General features: G+C 40.3%; 1 protein-coding gene across 1 annotated transcript; it reads left to right on the forward strand.

The window, feature by feature from the left end:
- Nucleotides 1-325: 325 nt before the first annotated feature.
- Nucleotides 326-19001, forward strand: mylk5 (myosin, light chain kinase 5). The gene is made up of 17 exons (XM_088328953.1): nt 326-619; nt 2416-2559; nt 2826-2978; nt 3068-3232; nt 4206-4241; nt 5505-5632; nt 6504-6657; nt 8243-8533; nt 9634-9739; nt 11170-11373; nt 13500-13717; nt 13786-13909; nt 15641-15793; nt 15879-16008; nt 16741-16819; nt 16904-17044; nt 18569-19001. The coding sequence occupies exons 1-17, from the start codon at nt 517-519 to the stop codon at nt 18772-18774; spliced, it is 2535 nt and encodes an 844-aa protein (XP_088185079.1). The 5' UTR covers nt 326-516; the 3' UTR covers nt 18775-19001.
- Nucleotides 19002-19620: the final 619 nt, after the last annotated feature.

Below are 19620 nucleotides of genomic sequence, written 5' to 3' on the forward strand. Positions count from 1 at the left end.
ATTTTTCTATAGAGGACAAGTAAAGGCATCTTCTGAGGCAGGTGGAAGATGTCGTTCTGAGCAATATGTCACATACCCCACTCTGGAAGAGGCAGATGGCCAGATACTTTAAATCATGGGACTTTTTTGCTTTTAGCATTTACAGTTTGGTTTTAGCTCCCCTTTTAACGCCCCCTAGGCCCCCGCAAAATGGACCACAAACACATTGCTGTTTGATGAGTGAACCACGGCAAACAGTAAAACAAATAATGAGCACAATGAGACCTTTGGCTGGCCAGTTCTAGATAAGTATCTACCTCTGAGCGCAGATAAGGTGCTTGCAGAACACAGGTGGGTGGCAGCACTGCTAGGGAGAAGGTGGAGTCAGGCTGGTTCCTGCATGGGAGGGCACAAGGAGGCACTACAAGACAGGCTTTTCTTGCCATGCGTGGGCTGAAAGAAGACAGGATGTCAGCAGTGGAAGAAGGGGGGAAATGACAATCTAAATTCAAGTGACGACCAGCGGAAAAAGACAATATGAGCGTGGATGCGGGAGAACAGCGGCGATATGTGTCCACCTTTAGGATGCACATCAAGTCTGGCAAAGCACCCAGGAGCATGGACATAATGGCAACACAGGGTGAGAGTTTTGCTTGCTTGTTTAATTTATTTTATGGTATATATATATATATATATATATATATATATATACAGTATATATATATATATATATATATATATATATATATATATATATATATATGGGTGCATTCTTGTAGTTTGGAAAATATTGTAGTGTACTTTTGGCATTAGAGTGCCCTTAAACCTTCATCCTTATTTTCATTTGGCGAGTGTTTCTAAAACTCTCCTGCACGTGCCTTCTATGTTGTTGTTTTTTTCAACATTAGCAACAAGTTGAGTCAAAGAGCTTTCCTAGTCTTGAAAGTTTTGAGCTCTGCTATCAGCGAGGCGTGGAAAATGGCTGTTGTAAAAACTCCAGCATGAATGCTGAAAAGGTCACCCATAACAAAAGTGACTTGATAAGTGTGACTTGTTGTTGACACTTATTCAGCATTTCCTGCAGCAAGTTGACAAGGTATACTGTAAATGCTGTATAAATTCTTATTATATTGGCTTTTGTTCTGTTTTCAATGCTTGCATGACTTATTTGAAGTGTGCGATGAAAGTGTGCTATTTGCCAAGTTGTGAGCCCATGTAACAAGGCCATATTGAACTGTTTCATAGCTTAATTTAAATGACACAGCTCCAACTGTAGTTTTAAATGTTTGATTCTGCCAGCACACCTGATTCAAAAGATCGAGATAGTTCTTCAGACTCTTGCAGTTTGTAAATGGTATGATTTTATGAATCAGGTATCATAGGGGAGGGACTTATGCAAAATATCCTGGATGGTTTGGAACATGTCATGATTAAAATCTTTATTAGATGCTCAAACCACCTCAGCCAGCTCAATTCAACGTGAAAAAGCCCCTCTACACTGAGTCCCTCTGGGATGACCAAACTTCCCACCCTATCTCCAAGGGAGAGCCAAGCCACCCTGTATAGGAAACTCGTTTCAGCCATTTGTATCCGGGATATGGTTCTTTCGGTCATGAGCCGCAGTTCATGACCATTGGTAAGGGTAGGAATGTAGATTGATTAATGAATAGAGAGCTTAACCTTTGGGCACAGCTCCTTTTCCTTACTACGACGGACAGGTACAGGGTCAGCATGATGGCAGACCCTGCACCGATCCGTCTGTTAATCTCCTCATCCGTACTAACCCTTGTGCATGAACAGCACCCCGAAATCCTCAAATTCCTCCACTTGGGGCAAGATTTCCTCTTCAACCAGTAAACAGGATGCCACCCTTCTCCGACTGAGAACCATGGTCTTGGACTTGGAGGTGCTGATCTTTATCCTAGCCACTCTACACTTGACTGTGAACCACTCCTGTGAGAGTTGAAAATCAAAGCCAGAAGGATCCACATCATCTGCAAAAAGCAGAGATGCTGAGGCCCTTAAACCAGAACCCTTCGATGCCACATTTGTGCCTAGGAATTCTGTCTATAAAAGTTATGAACATAACCCGTTACAAACCGCAGCCGTAGCAGAGTCCAAATACAACTGGAAAAGAACAGCTGGGACAACCCAGGACACACTGGAAAGAATACTTCCCAAGGCAGGCGTGGGAAGGCCGTGGGATCCCATCGGATGAGCTGGATGAAGCGGATGGGTAAAGGGAGTTCTGGGCTTCCCTGCTAAGGCTGCTGCCCTTGCGACCCGATTATGGATAAGCGGAAAACAATGAACGGATGGATGGATGATTCAAATCTAAAGGAAAGGGGTTAATGTTTGTGTGACAATTCAGCAAAAGGCCAGTATTAGTTGCAAATAGTAAACGTTAACATTAATTTCTATTTTTGTCCCGCTCAGGCACTCCTTCACCTCACCAGAGCATCGACCCACCTGCCTTTGTGAAGCCGTTGCGAGACTGTTGCGTGGATGAAGGCGACGATATCACCCTGAGTGCTCTCCTTACAGGAACTCAACCGATCAAAATCACTTGGTTGCACAACGGTGAGGATACACACAAATCAATACCTGTTTATTTGAGGGTGTCTAAAAGATGATGGAGCTTAACAGAGGCTGTAAAGTAGACACAAGCCAGAAGATGGTGTCAGCGAGTAGAAAAGTTCCAAATCCCGTACGGCACTTTTAAAAGATAGGGTTAACGATATGTTTCTGAGATTGATATAGTGATGAAATGATTTTATGGTCTTCCGATACTTCTACATCCATAATAACATGGACATCATCATCTTAAACTACTCCTCTTCTGGCAGGTGAGACAGCAAGCTTCGGAATCCCCGGCTTAGACAGGGACATTGCCAGTCTAGTCGTGCGAGAGTGCCTGCCAGAGGATGCCGGAGCATACACTTGTGTGGCGGAAAATTTGGCAGGGAAAACTTCCTCTTGCGCCTCTGTGTTGGTGACAGGTGATGAGAGAGTACCACAAAATGAACAATGCTGTTGCCAGCAACTCGACTTGTCCAATCATTAAACTCTTGTACACTTTTCTGACCAGACTTAGAAACCTGTGACGTCCGGAGTCGAACTTCGACAAAAAAGAGCATGATGGGAATTGGGAAGCTCCCTCAAGCTACTAGGGGAAGTCAACAAAACAACAGAGGGTCCACCGACACCTCCCCTATCTGTTCTAATCCACAGAGTCCAGTTTCTTCTCCAAGAGGTTTACACATTTTTGGGTTATTGAAATTTCAGGCGGGTGGTAAGCGCAGCCCCAGGTAAAGATTTGGATTTCAGCTTCCGTGGCCTGTCGGTGCGGAGTTTGCATGTTCTCTCCGTGTCTGTGTGGGTTTCCTCCGGGCACTCTGGTTTCCTTCCATTTTCCAAAAATCTGCATGTCAGGTTGATTGGCCAGTCCAAATTGTCCCTAGGTTTGAATGAGCGAGGGAATAGTTGTATGTCTCCTTGTGCCCTGCGATTGGCTGGCAACCAGTTCAGGGTGTCCCCTGTCCACTCCCTGAAGATAGCTGGGATGGGCTCCAGCGGCACCGCGACACTGGTGAGGATAAGCAGGACAGAAAACGGATGGATGGATGGGTGGATGGATGGGTGGGATGGATGGATGGATGGATGGATGAAAGGATGAAGTTTCAGGCACCAACCCAGTTTGGCTGAGCAGCATTAAATCTGATTGACGTATTTATCATGATCGGACCCCAGAAAATGACAAAAAAGAAACAGGAAGTGTCTTTTTTGGGCGGCCATTTTGTTAAAGTCGCACGCTCCAGATTTTGTTTCTCAAGTTAACTTCAGAATTTAAAAAAAACATAAAAACTGAATGTATTACCAATTGAGACATCTGTCACAAGGAGACCTACGAATGTCATAACATCCTATTTTCAATTAGAAAAGAAAGTTTTTCATTTTGTTTAAGAGGTTATTCCATGGACATTTCAACCCTTTCCTGTTTCCCCAAAACAATTTTATTTGAGACCTGACAAATGCCAAAAGCGAGCAAAAACAGGAAACTGCATCATCTCCGCTGCTCATGAGACAGCCAAAATGCAGGAGGTGTCAAGAAACTTTTCAAAGATAATAAGTGCTATGTTGAGAAATAAATATGATAATACCACATCCCCATTATTCCTCCATAAAAAGAAATAAACATTTTTAAAAATCCTGCATTCTTTTTGCAGAGGTCAATCTGAAGAAGAGAGCCGACTCGGGGACAGGTACGAAACGTTGTTTTATTGTCCTTATTTAATACCATGATCTGATTGCTGTGCCTCTTTATTTGATAAAGTTTCTGAGTATTTCTCTTAGTGAGTGTAAAAAGTATTCTACATAATACTTTCAAGTTGCTTGACTGATGTCTAAGAACCCTTTAACCAAGCAATTGTGTGATGCAAATGTACAATGTACATTTAGTACATGGATTATGTATAATGGCTGTCCAATACAATACTTTTTCATGCCAATACTGATACCAAAATCTGTAGTAGTCTTTAAAATAGATACCACATACCAATATTACTAATATGTAATATTTTCTTGTTTTGCAGAAGAAGTGACATTTTAAGAGAAAACCCAACATAATATTGAAATTGATTGAAGTCAATGTATTAGTCCTTTAATTTTAAGTCTGTAAGTGTTTGATGGCTACTAAAGGGTGGACAGTATTTCTACTGGTGACAATTGCAAGTACTTATACCCTAAAAAAGACTCGTATCAGCACTGTTGTCTTGTATGGAAACTCGCTTACCTGCAAAGTCTAGTCAAAAGTTAAAACTTTAAAGGGACACTGTGTAATATTTAACCACTAGATGTTGCTCTTTTGTGTAATGGAATGAGAAACGAGTGCTGAAGAACACACAGAGGAATACTAACTAGGGAGACTTAAAGCGATACCCAAATTCTAAAACATACAAAATGTGAGAAAATAGTACATGTTTTTTTGCATAAAATCTTTATATATGTCATTTGAATTGAAGGAATACATTTTGAAGATAGTCTGTCTCGTTTTTGACTTCCTGGACCCTGACGTAATGTAGAGAACACCAGCACCTTAGCAATATTGGTTTACATGTAAATTAGTCAAAAATGTTTTGAGTGTTTTAAGCAATGTTTCGGTAGTTTTTGTGGTGAATGCCTATACGATGTGTCACACTTGGTTGCAGCAAAAGTATAACAAATGGCGAAGAGCCAAAATGAGGCGAACTGGTGATGAAAGAATTAAATAGACCGGGAACAATGCACAAACGTGACACTAGTGATACAACTCATATAAGGTTACTTTCCAAAAGAAATTTGACTCGTATGCATTCAGACAATTTTCAAACTACTCAGCGAGTTTAGCTCAGCAGCTTTCTTTAGTCATTATGTTGTGTTTATCTGAAAAAGAAGCTTCCCGCCTTTTCCCACTGTAAACTGGCAAGAATTTGTTTAATACACTGCATGTCAAAATGTTATTTTTATGTTGTTGTTTTGTATTCCAGGTCCAGTTTTGCGCTTGGAGAACCCACCACAATCTGTTGACGTTAAGGCGGGTCATCCCGCACGCGTCACGTGTCACTTCACCGCCTGCCCACCAGTGGTGTCCTGTTGGATCCGTAACAAGGAGCAGGTACTGTTATGTTATGGATGTTCAATCCCAATATCCAAATATTGTGCAAGATTTAATACTGGTAGCACATGCCAATACCATTAGTACATGAAAATGTCCTCACCTCATCAAAAATGAAATCCCTCTCTGTAGCGTCATTGATATGACACCAAGTTTAACCACCAAAGAAGGACCGGGACCACCAAGAGGTTTTCATTGAAACTTGAATTCCCTTTTTTGGATGTCGAAAACTGCAACAATACCATACAGTATATTTAGAACATGTGCCAATGTGTTTGTGAAAATAAAGTATATAAACTTTGCGTACCTACAAACTGATACAAATAAACATCAAATGAATACATGTATAAATTGACGGATTTACCTTTTTAATGTTTCCAAGTTGATCGAGATATATTTGAAATGTTGTCAAGTTAGCCATCGCATGAGTTTTGTTACTATGATGACCCTGTAGGACAGACCTGGGCACTCCGGTCCTGGAGGGCCATACGTCCTGCCAGATTTTGAAGTTTGCTCTTCTTTAACTCAGGTGATACAAATTATAACCTCGTTAGCAAGCTAAGAAGTGCTCGTTAACGATACTGGTGATTGGAATCACCTGTATTGGATCAGAGAAACCTCAAAAATCATGCAGAACATACGGCCCTCCAGGACCGGAGTGCCCAGGTCTGCTGTAGGAAGCATGAGAAAAACAAAAGTAGTATTACTTCACGGTATACATACACATACATACATGCTATTTCTTTCAGAAATTAATATAATTGTATAGTTTACAGCTGCAATCTTGATGACCTTTAATGGAAAGCCGTGCAATGTGTGAATGTATTGACGTTTGTGCATGTTGTTTATTTCTGGTGGGGGGATCTTGCAGCTCGTGGACAGTCCAGAGGTTCGGATTGAGAACTCGGACAAGAGCAGCACGCTGATCTTGGCTGAAGCTGGGCCACAACACACAGGCCGCTACACTTTGGTGGTCAAGGATCGCAAGAGCTCGGCCCAGCACACACTTACCCTCTCAGTCATAGGTAAAGATGCATTCATACCCACACACACACAAGCACACACACACACACACACACAAACACACACTTTTATCCCCTTACCTTAAACTTAATCGCATCACTTTTATCCCCTTACCTTAAACTTAATCGCATCACAACTGATTAATTAATCCTAACCATACCCATAACTAATGTCCATTTCGAACATGAACTGTAACACCATGTCTTAACCCTAAAAGTAGGTTCTTTGTAGTATTTAGTGTCATCGATATGACTAAAGAAGGACCGTGACCACGAGGGACGTGTTATTGAAGCTTTATATTTCTTTCTTTGTATAGTAAAAACTGCGATAGTACAATACAATGCATTGAGGCCATGTGCCACTATGTTCATGAAAATAAATTGCAACTTTAAACTGTCTTAACCAATACAATATATAGTTGTTTATACGTCGTATAAACACATTTAGACATTAACAGCATTGTCTTGTTAATCCGTCAACACGGATCGTTTATGGATCAAATATGCAACAGTCCTCTCAGCTATTGTCTGAGTCTCTGTTCATATTGAGCTGGCGGAACTTGAGGTGACGCAAGAAACTACATTTTAAAGTCACGCTAGTTGTTGCCTGAAGTCACCGGAGCTACTTACAGTGCTGATTTTAATGTAATCTAAAGTGACCCGCTTACAATGGTCTTCAGGTTAAAGTTGAAAGTTGTTTCTATTAAAATCCGCCCAATGCAATAAACACACATGAGACGACAACAATAAACCAGCGTTCGCGTTAGTATGGCCCTTTGCCCTTCCGGATAGGATACCTGTTAGACTACACAAGCCTTCCTACCTTTATACACCTCAAAATTAACAACAACACAAATACATTTTGGTTCCTAGAATATATTTATTTGATATATAAAGGCATTTATAAAAAAAAAACAACTTCTGAGCAAATATAATTGTGGATCTGAACAATACGTGTGTAAATAATTTTGAGAAAATCTCTAGGTTTTGAGTAAAATGACCGTAATATGTAGCTTATATTTTCAGTTTCAAGAAATTCTTCCCATTACAATTTACCACTGACAAATGCTACCCTAATTTTTTGCACGGCCAATGATAAATGTCCATAATTGATTCGTAATCCTTGCACTGATACACAATTCACAACTCATTTCATAGATTCCTGTTTACTTGTGGCATGCACCTGTTCTCTTAGGGGTAACTTGTAGGAGAATATGACGCTTCATAGGAAAATGCCGTACAAACTAATGGCGGCTGTTATTATACACGAGGGAAGAAAAAATTTCAATGGCACAAAAGAACAGTGTCAGTGTAATTTTTAAGCAGGCTTGTTGAGAAACATGGCAACAACTTCAAGCATTTACAAGGACTTCACCTGCAAGTCAAGCACTTTACAATACTTAAAAAAGCACCACCTTAAAATTCAAGTATTTTCAAGGATTTCAACCAACTGGACAAACCCTGTATAAGAACTACTGGTCCCCACAATGATTGTAAATTTCCTGAACATAAGTCTAAGACGATAACAATACAAGTACTCACTCACCACAAAGTACATTGTGCTGCTAGTAAACATCCTTTTTGCCAGACAGGCCACAGCCTCCCGCTTCCTGTCCTCTGGTCTCGCTGGTGGCCCCCGGGAACCTCGTGCTATCCTGGTCTGGGCCCTGCTACGACGGAGGCAGTGCCGTGCTGGGCTATGTGGTGGAGGTCCGATCCGAGACTCAGGAGTGGAGCCAGCTTACGGCCCATTGTGGCAACACGTCGTACAGGGTGTGCAGTGGCCTGCCACCCGGGGACGAGTACAGATTTCGTGTTAGGGCCTACAACGTCGTTGGCGTCAGTGAACCTGGACCAGCATCACCTGGACTCACGATGAGTGAGGACTTTTAAATTATTTCACCCTTTTTGTTTGGTTGTTTGCAGTGGCAGGCCGTGCAATTTACACCTAGGCCTTTGGTAGCGCATCGTCTAAATCAATCCAACCCTCTAAAACTTGTCTTTACTTCAGCTACAAAACATATTAAAAACTATCAATAATAACCGCATAAAATTGCAATATTATTTAAGAATATAGCCTCTCAACAATGAAAGAAAGAAATCCCATCCTGTTTTGGGATCCGGAAAAGAAAGTTCCTGCTTTCGCTGGTTGTGACAGGCTTGTGAGCTTGGGAGTTGTCCGACCTTTCTTCACGATGTCCCGCTTTTCCTGAAGTCTGTCTTGAAAATGGCTTTGACAGTAAGTCTTCGACCAAATCAGAATTTTTTCTCCTCGTTCAGCCATTGTGGATTGACGAAACAGCTATAATGCCAACCCAACAATATATTACTACAGATACCGTTTGCTAGCTCTGGCAAGAACAATCTATCACTAGCCACTCATTCTTCTTTGTTCTCTACAAATTTAACGGTGATTAGTACCATCAATTTGGTGCATTACCACCCTAGCCATTTATATTTTGTGAAAACACTTAAGTTTCCCCGCGCCTGCTAGAAGGCCTCGGATTCGCCAACTCGACATCTGATTGGGTAAATCAACCGCTTTGTTGACACTTATTTTATGCTATGGGTACGCAGAACCGATTTTGAAGGTTTGCGGATCGATTTCTAACTCTGGCAACAAGTAATACCTTAAATGTGATTGTCTAAAAGCTTTAATATAAAAAAATCACAAACTGACTGACAATTTGGATTTTTTTTTAGTAAGTATTCATGGACAGAATATAATTAACCACACATTATTCAGATATTTTTGGGGCCAGCAAAGAAGGTCTTCCAGGCCCTGACGGCCCACCACTGGTTGTTTGTATCAATACATAATCAAACAACAACAAATGCAGCACAGTAAATTATCTCTGTAAAAAAAAAAAAAAACTAATTTCTTAAATCCCTAATGGGCAAACCTTAAAAGGAGCATGTTGTCTCCCAAGTGGATGCTTTTGGGGGACGTTTTTAAACTAGTGCTTCTTATCTGTATAGATTCACATGAACAAGAAGAGGAGGAGGACATCCCGGATGCATCTGTCACCATTGACTCCTCGCACAAAGTCACAGATCACTACGACGTGCAGGAGAAGCTCGGAATGTGAGTGTGTTTGCATGCATTTGTGTCTGGGGAGCTAAGAAGATTATCGTTAGCAGCGATCGGTCATTTACATTTATGTAAACATGTTGAAAACATCAATGTGAAACAAACCCTAACCAATTCGAAATAAGTAAGGGTTTAACTTATTTACAGAAAACATCCAGAAATAAACAAGTGAATAAATCATGGAATATGGTAGCTATGCATTTAAAATTGTGACTTTGTACCCATTTTAATAGTTATCTGCGGTAATGTGCAAAAACAGATTGCACATACAGATTGGAATAATGATAAGATAACCCAGAACCAAAACCTAGCATGGACATGTATTTTGCAAACGTGCATTCAAGTAAGATAAATGATAATGATTATTTGTAAAAGTGGCAACACCAATGTAAGCTTTGCGGGGTAACAAAACAGAACATGTCAAACAGACAATGAGAATCAACTATTAAAACAAACAACAATGAGATCTACAACAATGTAGGGGCACTCCTTTTAAATATTGTTTTTCTCAGTGAGGACTAATTCTTGAAGAAACTCTTACAAGTTGAAGAGAACAAAAAATGGAAAACGTGTCCTAATGAGACAGTTTTCTCAGATTTAGGAGATATAATAGGAATTTTGCAAGGAAAAAATAATAAAAAATTAAATTGTAATACGATTGCCAATTTGTGAGATTAATAGAGACATTTACTAGCCTATTTAAATGTTTGTGCCAATCACAAATTCTAAGTGTGCAAAATGCTATAAGGCACTATGTGCATTTGTAAAAATGTCACAAAGTACTGCAAGCAAGGATACCAATCTATTTACCTTCAATGCAGACGGCACTGGGCGATAGGTAGAAGGACTGTGCGCGCTGTGTGAATAGCTCTGCCAATTCTTTCCGCTCACCCAATTAAATTAAGCTTAGTGCTTGGTTAGAGGTGTTTACAGTTTGTTCTGTGGTAATTCATCATAAAGTGTCTCAACAATGAACATCGATTGTCCAATGAACTTCATTAGAAAGGATTCCTTAGCAATTTACAGCCAAAATTGGTCTGTTTGTGTGAAACCTTGACTGTAAACTGTCGTTGAGACGCTCTATATAATGGACTGAAGCCTTTTAATGGACAGCGTTGTCCTGGCTTTGAGCATTAAGTTCAAGTAACGGGGAGTTTTGAAGAGTGACGTCATGCTTTTTTGATTTTTTTTTTTTACATTTTGAATTGTCAGTGGAGCATAAAAATCGTGAAAATTAAAGATGAAACAAGAACACTTTATCGAAGAAATGCACGTACTTGCACGCGCATCACGAAAAAAAAGTTTCAAATCCCACACCCCCACATTTAATGCAAAGTGTGGCTAGTGATAAATTGTGACAGAGTTATGACTTGGCTGGAATAATCTTCTCTGGTGGACAGATCCATTAATGTCCATTTCTGCAGGGGCAAATTTGGGCTGGTGTTCAAGCTGAAGCACCAGCTAAGCGGCCGCGTGTGCGCGGGAAAATTCTACAAAGGCCGACGCACCAAAGAGAGGGAGGCGGCCCGCAAGGAGATCGAACTGATGAACAAACTGCGCCATCCCAAGTTGGTGCGCTGCCTGGCCGCTTATGACCACAACCCCGAAATGGTCATGGTCATGGAGTTGTGAGTATTCTTGCTATGCTTTTAAACGTATCTTGACAGTTTCTTTAGGACCATTAGCCCACATTCGTTTTACTCTGCCCCTAGATTGTCAGAAATTATTCCATCCAACCCTCCATCCATTTTCTGCGACCTTAATCCTCACTAGGGTCATGGGGATAATTTATTCCACTCTCTTTAAATTATTGATATTATCAAAGTGTTCACATGTTTTATTTAAGGCCATATTAAAAATATAAATGCTCAAAAACTAACAACATAAAATATAGTGTATGAAAATATACACTTTTAAGTATTTCAATAGTTGAAAGTATGTTATTTCTATATTCATTACTTTTATCATTATTAAGTTTTATATAAAGTGATCCCTCGTTTATCGCGGTGGTTACGTTCCCAAAAAATTAACCTAAAAGGCAAAATCCATAAAGTACAAACATTCATATTTTCTACAATTATTATAAATTAGTAGATACTCTATCATACATTGTAACCAAAGAATGAACTCTTTTACATATAAAAAACTTATAATATAAATAATATATGACATATTATTTATGTCAGTAGCTCAGGAGGTAGAGCGCTCGTCTTGGGATCAAGGGATCCCAGTTCGAATCCCAGCTCGTCCGTGTTACATGTCGAAGTGTCCTTGGGTAAGACACTGAACCCTTAATACCCCCAATAAGCAGGTTAGCGCCTTACATGGCTGCAAGGCCGCTATTGGGAAATGTGAAGCACATTGTAAAGCGCGTTGGGAAGTCATTGACTTGAAAAGAGCTATATAGATGCAGATCATTTCATGACCAGGGTTACATTGTCTGTGTGTTAAGCTTTTGTTCAATGTTAAATGGAGATAACATATAAACAAATAATAATACATACAGTATGTTTTTAGTTAGTTAGTTTTCAATTTTGCAGACCTTCTGTGGTCTGATTTAAATTATATTTGTCCAAGTTTTTGATCTAGTAATGCAGTGGTTAGCATATTCCTTTAACATGCAAAAGGTCGCTGGTTAGAGACCGGGTGGAAACATTGTCATGATTTGCCCATTGGCTCCAGCTGCTGCTCGTTTCCTGATTGGTTCCCCTCCTATTTAAACTCAACACCCTCATTTACTCCTTGTCAGTCCGTCAGCAAAACTCCACACATGCAAGGCAAACACTTTTTGACTCTGGCTCCCGTCTGTCCCGTCCTTTCCTGTATCCTACTTGTCTGCCCGTGGCTTACCGATCGTTTCCGGCTAACTGACTTTTTCCTTCCTCCGACCACGCTCCGATCTCCCGTCCCGGCTGCCGACTTGTTTCTGCCCACCGACCACGCTCCGATCTCGTGGGCTTCCTGCTTCTTCTGCCCAGCGATCGACGAATCACTGCCATTTGTTTTCCTGCGCTTCCGCAATAAAGCTTGGTGTGAAACGTTACGCGTTTGGGTCTATCGTCAGTTCTGCGTCTGACAAACATATGTTGGCCTGGAAAGGGATGGGTGCCACCAGGCTGTACTTGCCTAAGACACACCACAAGAAATGATACGACCCTAGTGGTTAAGGGATCCAACCAACCAACCATTGTTACGATGATAATATTCATATTTGTCATTGACAATTTGGAAAGAATTAACCTGGCAATGGTATAACAATTTCGTCCGCCTAAATAAATAAAAAAAGATTCCATGTTTGAAATGAAGGATAAACATTAAAAACATTTTTGTATTATTTAGCACCTCTTAGTGGTAAAAACAAAAACCTATAAGCAAAAATAATTGAACTCAGTTATAAAAATGCATTTTTTTTTAAAGTACTCATGGGTTGAGTAATTTGCATTCATCTTACATAATGTGGGCTTCACCTGGGAGGATCTAACTTGATTGTCAGCAATCTTGCTGCTACGGGTACCCGAAAAACATTAAAAGGAAAATGAGAGGGAAAATAGTACTGTTCGGTCACTTTGAGTCTTCATAGTAGGTAATCTTCCTTGTGCTTTGTAACACTCGTTTTCAGTTGCACAACACTAAACTGAGAATTCTAGCGGTCAAATAATACACATTGGCCCTTCGAGAATTAGTTTGCGACCTGTTGTTACTGTGACTCATGACACAGACTGCATGAGGCAACGACTGAAACGCTGTCCGGCAGCATTGCAGGCGGTGAACTGTTCGAGCGCATCGTGGACGACAACTTTGAGCACACGGAGCCTGCAAGTGTACGCTACATGCAGCAAATCCTCCAGGGCGTTTCCTTCATGCATCGGCATCTCATCGTCCATTTGGACCTCAAACCAGAGAATATCGTTTGCATCGACGCGAGCGGCACCGCTGTTAAGATTATCGACTTTGGACTGGCAACACAACTCGGTACGTGCGTGAGTTGCGTACATTCTTTCAGTCAAGTCTTTAATTTGCGGGTTTTAAATGCTTGTCAGACGGAAAGACTGATCTGCGGGTGATGCAGGGGACCCCCGAGTTCGTGGCCCCTGAAGTCATCAACTACGAGCCGGTGAGCGTGGCTACGGACATGTGGAGCATCGGTGTCATCTGCTACATCTTGTAAGCTGATAGTTGGCAGTGATTCGATTTGCAACCTCAGTGGAACTGTTTAGATCTAGGCTTGAAAAACGCTTCTATAGCTTATGACTGACCTCGATTTCATGTTGACAATATCTGTTTATTATTTGTTATTGCAACATCCATTGCAGCCTGGTCATCCTGGAAGGGGGATTATCTCCTGTGCAGTCCCTTATCAAGGTTTCTTCATTTTCCCCATGTTGAGGTTTCAGAGTTTTTTCTTGCCCTCATGTAGATCAGGGGATGGTGTAATAATAGTCTGTGGTTTGCAATCTGTGCAGCCCTTTGAGACTCCTTGTTATTAAGGGCTATACAAATAAACATGACCTGACTTGACTTGAAGAAAACACATTATTTTCCTCAAGTGCAGATGCAAAGTTCAACCCTAAAAGTTGAGAAATAGTAGGCAACCTTTGGACGAAATGATGATCTCGTGACAACAGGAGTGTCAAAGTCAACGGACAGTGGGCCAAATAAAACAATGGATCCAAGGGACGGGGTAGTCTATTGAATTCACCTACTGAAAAGATAATAAATATAATCCAATTTGATGAGATGAATAAAGCAATATTTTCCAACAGCTCTGTCAATCATCCTCAATTTTCAGAAATCCCCCACTAAATGAAAAGTAAATGGAAAAAAGCAAGTAGTGCTTTTTTAATAAAATAGGATTAAATTTAAGTAATATAGAAAGCAAAAATCTATTAACCTAAAACAACTTTCTACAAGGCGGATTAACAAACAGAAAGAAAAGATACCCGGCTATTCTGGTGTGTTATAAATGAATGAATCAAGACCCCCCCAGAAGGCATAGAAAAACTTCTCGAAGGCCAGATTTGGCCCACAGGCCTTTACTTTGACAGAGGTGTGTTACTGCTAGGCCGACAAGCAAGCATGGTGCATCCACGTCACGTCACGCATTTTACAAGATAAAAACACTTTTGTGTTTCTGCTTTTTTTTCAATTTTGTAGTAAGTTGTAAGCATGATTTTGATGTTTTTTTTTATTTGGATATTCGAGCTGAGAATAATAAACTATGCACCTAAGTATCTTGAGTAATTATGTGAAGGTGTTATTTTCACAAATGTCTATTTTCTTTTTTTTCGTTTTCTCTCTAAGCTTGCATTTTGTCTTTTTTCTCACTGTCTTAATTTATGTATTTATTGTTTTTATTCTTTTTTTATGCTTCTTATTTTGTATTCTTTGGTTTGTTTTTCTGCCTTCCCTTTTTCTGAGTTCTTTGGGATATTTTTTTCCTACAATATGGTTTGTTTTGTTTCGTGTTGTATGAGTGTCTAACGAAGCCCTGACCCCCATTCTGCCCTTTGTGTTTATTTTTATATCTTATTTCCGTTCCATATTTTGTTTCTCTTATTTTGGTTTTGGATTTCAGCCTTTTTCTTTTATCTCTTATTTTATTTTTCAAATGTTTCTCTTTTATCAATTGTGTACTTGATTTTCCCCTTTTTGTCATATTGTCTGAATGACTTTTTTCCCCCTTAGCATTAATTTCCCTAATATTCTTTGTCTTTGTTTTTTTGCTTACCTGCTCCTTTTCACATTTCTGCTCTGTCTTTTTAGTTTTTCCTTTTCATAATTGGTCCTTTTTTTGTTATTTTCTTTTTTTATTTTTAAATGTATTTTTTCATAATTGAATTGCCATTGCGCCAAAGTGGAAAACTGCTGAATTCTCATCTGTGTGTGTATTTTCAGATTAAGTGGAGAGTCACCCTTTCAAGGAAGCAGCGATGCTGACACCCTGGCCTCAGTCACGGCGGCCCAGTGGGACTTTGATGAGGAGAGCTTTGAGGATATCACGGACCAAGCCAAAGATTTCATCAGTTCCTTGTTGGAGAAAGACCCTAGGTGATCTTGGGAGACCTCACCCGGGGCATCCTATGGTGTGCCGGCGTACTTAACGCCGCAATGTTCTTCCGTATCCGTTTCCTAGGCGACGCATGTCCAGCGAAGCTGCTCTGGCGCATGTGTGGATGGCCGCATTTGACTCAATTGCTTCAGCCTTCACCAAGACTCTTCCCAAGGAGAAGATAAAGCGTTTTCTTGCCAGGCAGAAATGGAAGGTAAATGACAAATGTGTTCATTAGTTCAGGGTTCGTACACCTTTTTCATGGTCAAATTTGAGCACGTTTCAAGAATTTCAAAAGCCAATTTTCCAATTTCTCCAGTGCAATAAAAAAGAAAATTTGTTGTGAATCATGTGTTTTGCTGAGTCACAAATATATCTGCAATTTACATATGCAATTTTTAATCTTGCGTGGGCATTTATCAAGACATGCTTTTTCCATCTTGAGTAAACCGCAGACATATTTGTTTTTGAGACAAATTTATCCCCATGTAGGTATTGGATAAACATGACGGCTTACATTTTCGGTAGGAGGAAGCCCTTCCTATTTAAATTTACCACTGGGAAATGCTACCTTATTTTTTGCATTGCCCACAATAAATATCCATAAATGATACATAATCTTTACACTAATAGACATTCCATAGTGCCCTGTTTCGGTGTAGCATGCACCTGTCCTTTGGGCCTGACCTTCATAGGTCAAGTGCCATAAAAACGAATGCCATTAATCACGGGGGATGAAGCAATGGCAAACAAAGCCACCAGGGAGTAGAGTCTGCGTCATTTTTAAGCAGACTTGTCAATAAACATGGCAACAATTTCAAGCATTAAAAGCTCTTCCAAGGACTTTTCAATCATTGAACGCATTGAATTTCAAGCATTTTCAAGGTGTTCAAGCACTCGTACAAACTCTGTTAGTTGCATCAATCCATTTTTTATGTCCTCACAGAAAGCAGGCAAGGCCATGCTGGCGTTGAAGAGAATGGCCTTACTGAGCAAAGGGGACAGCACTTGTTCTCCCACAGAAGGTGACACATCCTCTTGACAGCTCTCTTTTTCGTGTTCGTTTTTATGTTTCTCTCACATCTTGTGTTTATTCCCCGCTGGCTCAGAATGCCCCATGACACCAGAAACAGAAAACGCCCTGCTCTCTTTGGAACGCAGGATGCAGGGACCCCCACGCTTCACCAAGACCTTGCAGGACCAGACGGTCGCCACAGGGTCTAGTGTTCAGCTCGAATGTCATCTCACAGGTATGGGCTTACCTCTTTCCATTCAGACTAAAGAAAAATCCTGTTTCGATGTATTTTGGAGAACAGAGATGAATTTTGTTCATCAGAGACTTGGGCATCTGAAAATTTGACTTTGACGATAGTCCAAAATGAGAGCATTTGTTAGAAAATAGCTAAAATAAAGGTATATTGAGCTTGTTAGATGTTTACATCAGTAGTACAAATCTGGTTGATCAAGGGTACATGAACGACTTTCCTACATTTACGAACCGGTTAGCCAATAAGCCCTGACCTTGCTTGACATAGATTCGGTCGGTATGCTCTACGTCATATATGTCAAAGTCAAGATTTGCAGGCCAGATGTGGCCCATGGGAGGGTTTTCTATGGCCCCTGAGAGTTTTCATTCAAGTCAATTTGGCCCACTTTTCCAAGATAAAAACTATAGGCTACTGGTGGTGCCTGAATAATACAGACCTCTTCATTTAATGTTCATGTTTAGGGAATTTCATATCAAATACATGGTTCTTTTGTTGAACATCTAAGATTGCAGATGTAGCCATGATAAAATATTGATTCATCTGAACACGTTGGAATAGATTTGTTAGCTTTTCAGTAGGTTCAATTGGCATTATTTTAAAACATTTCAACATTGCATCTGTCCAGCTCTCAGCTTGTAGCCATTTTTTTCGTTTGCTCTTTAGCTTTGACACCCTTAAGCTCATACTTGGGAGTTGCGAGTGAAAAAAATGACATACTCTGCGAAACATCTTCAAAGACTACGAGCGACAACCACCATACTAAAGAATGAGGAAGACATGACGCTTACTATTCTGTATGACTGAGCTAAAAGAATTTCATTTGCATATTCTAATTGCTATCAGTACCTTTCAGTGTCTAACTCTACTGTAAATTGTTGGGGGGTGAGGGTGGTGATGGCTACTACGTTCTAGAGAACAAAAACAACAGCAAAGCAGGGCTGTACAGAAGTTTTCTAACTTTTTTTTTTTCAGTAAGTGGGAGAATAATTATGCCCGATGTTAAGATTTGTTCCTTAAAATGAAACAAAAATAGACCGTTGTTATATTGCTAGCTGATGGACTACCAGGCTATTTCATTCAGGCTTTGTCTAGTAAGGGTTGAACATGAATAGTATGACATCCCTCCAGTCGAAATAACAAATAAATTGCGAAAAAGTAGATGAAAGAAAGGTGCAAGAATTAACTGTTCTGCTGTCCTTGATCTGCTAATTAGGCAACTTGTTCAACGGGTACTTGGTTAGTTAAAGTGCTCACTGCAGAAAAAAATAAACCGTTATTAGTAGTTCTGAGACAGGCAATTGTACATGAAATAGCTATGAAACCATTGTTTTGGTTCATATTTTCCCCTTATGGTCTTTGTAGAACGATTTTCTTTGTGCATCTCTAATGATCTTGCTTAAAGGTGGGGTGTGCTGATTGAGGTGTCCTTAAAAAGTTGAAAGGTACACAATGACCCACTGAGTTTAAAGAGCCTCTATATTATTTTTCTGACTTTGTGAAATATAGGGTTCCCTGACCCTGACGTGCTATGGCTTTGTGGGGAGGAACCAGTGGAGGAGTCACCGACCGTCCGGATCGAGTATGAAGAAGATGGCCGCTGCACACTGATTCTTGCCGCAGCAACTTTTCAGGACACAAACATTTACACCTGCAAAGCCAACAATGACCATGGGGAGATTTCCTGCTCAGCGTCGCTCCTTGTCCGAGATTGAGAATAATTTGAAAGAAAAAATAAATGATATAATCTCCCCGCCTACAAAAACATCAACCTGTACCGATTTGTAAAGTTATTGTGCGAATCAAATAGCTATGATTTTTCCTGCAAAAAGTGCTTTCATTCATTATTTTTTTTAAACATGTTTGGAATATTTTAGGAAACACGTGTTTGTCTTAATTTGATGACTCACCCTTGCAAGAATTCAGTTTAAATGTTGGCAAACTTTTATCATAACGAGGTTGTTATTTCCAATACAGTGGTACCGCTTCTTTTTTTTTTGGGGGGGGGGGATTTTCCCGATTTTTAGTCATTAGGTGACTTGGCCCCCCAATTCCAACCCCTAATGCCGAGCGCCAAGCAGGGAGGCAATGGGTACCAATGTTGTAAGTCTTAGGTATGACTCTGCCGAGACTTAAACCTGTGACCTCCCAGTCCCGGGGCGGACGCCCAACCCCTTTAGGTCACAGAGTTGGTGTGGTACCTTTTCTTAAGAGCTTGATTGATTCCAGGACCGTGCTCGTAAATCGTAACTAATTGGTCCGCTCCCATCCTTCCAACAGCATACGAGTAAACCTGAAATAGCTATAAAACCCATCTTCCTAATCACTAAAAAAACTTCAAAAGGTAATTAAACATATACAATACAGTAATAAAATGAGAATATTAATGACATAAAATGAGAGTTTATTTTAAGCGCCTAACAATCGTGTAGAGCAGTTCTTGTCAATTATTTTCTGTCATGCCCCCCTGGAAGAAGAAAACCTCTTGTAAACCCCAACGCCCAAGTGAGAGTGCTACTACCTCCTAGTGTAGTGGAAGTGCAGTGGCACTGTATTTTAGG

Source organism: Urocampus carinirostris, chromosome 1 (genome assembly GCF_059441175.1).
Source record: "Urocampus carinirostris isolate Australia breed hairy pipefish chromosome 1, RoL_Ucar_1.0, whole genome shotgun sequence".
In the NCBI taxonomy this organism is placed as follows: Eukaryota; Metazoa; Chordata; class Actinopteri; order Syngnathiformes; family Syngnathidae; genus Urocampus; species Urocampus carinirostris.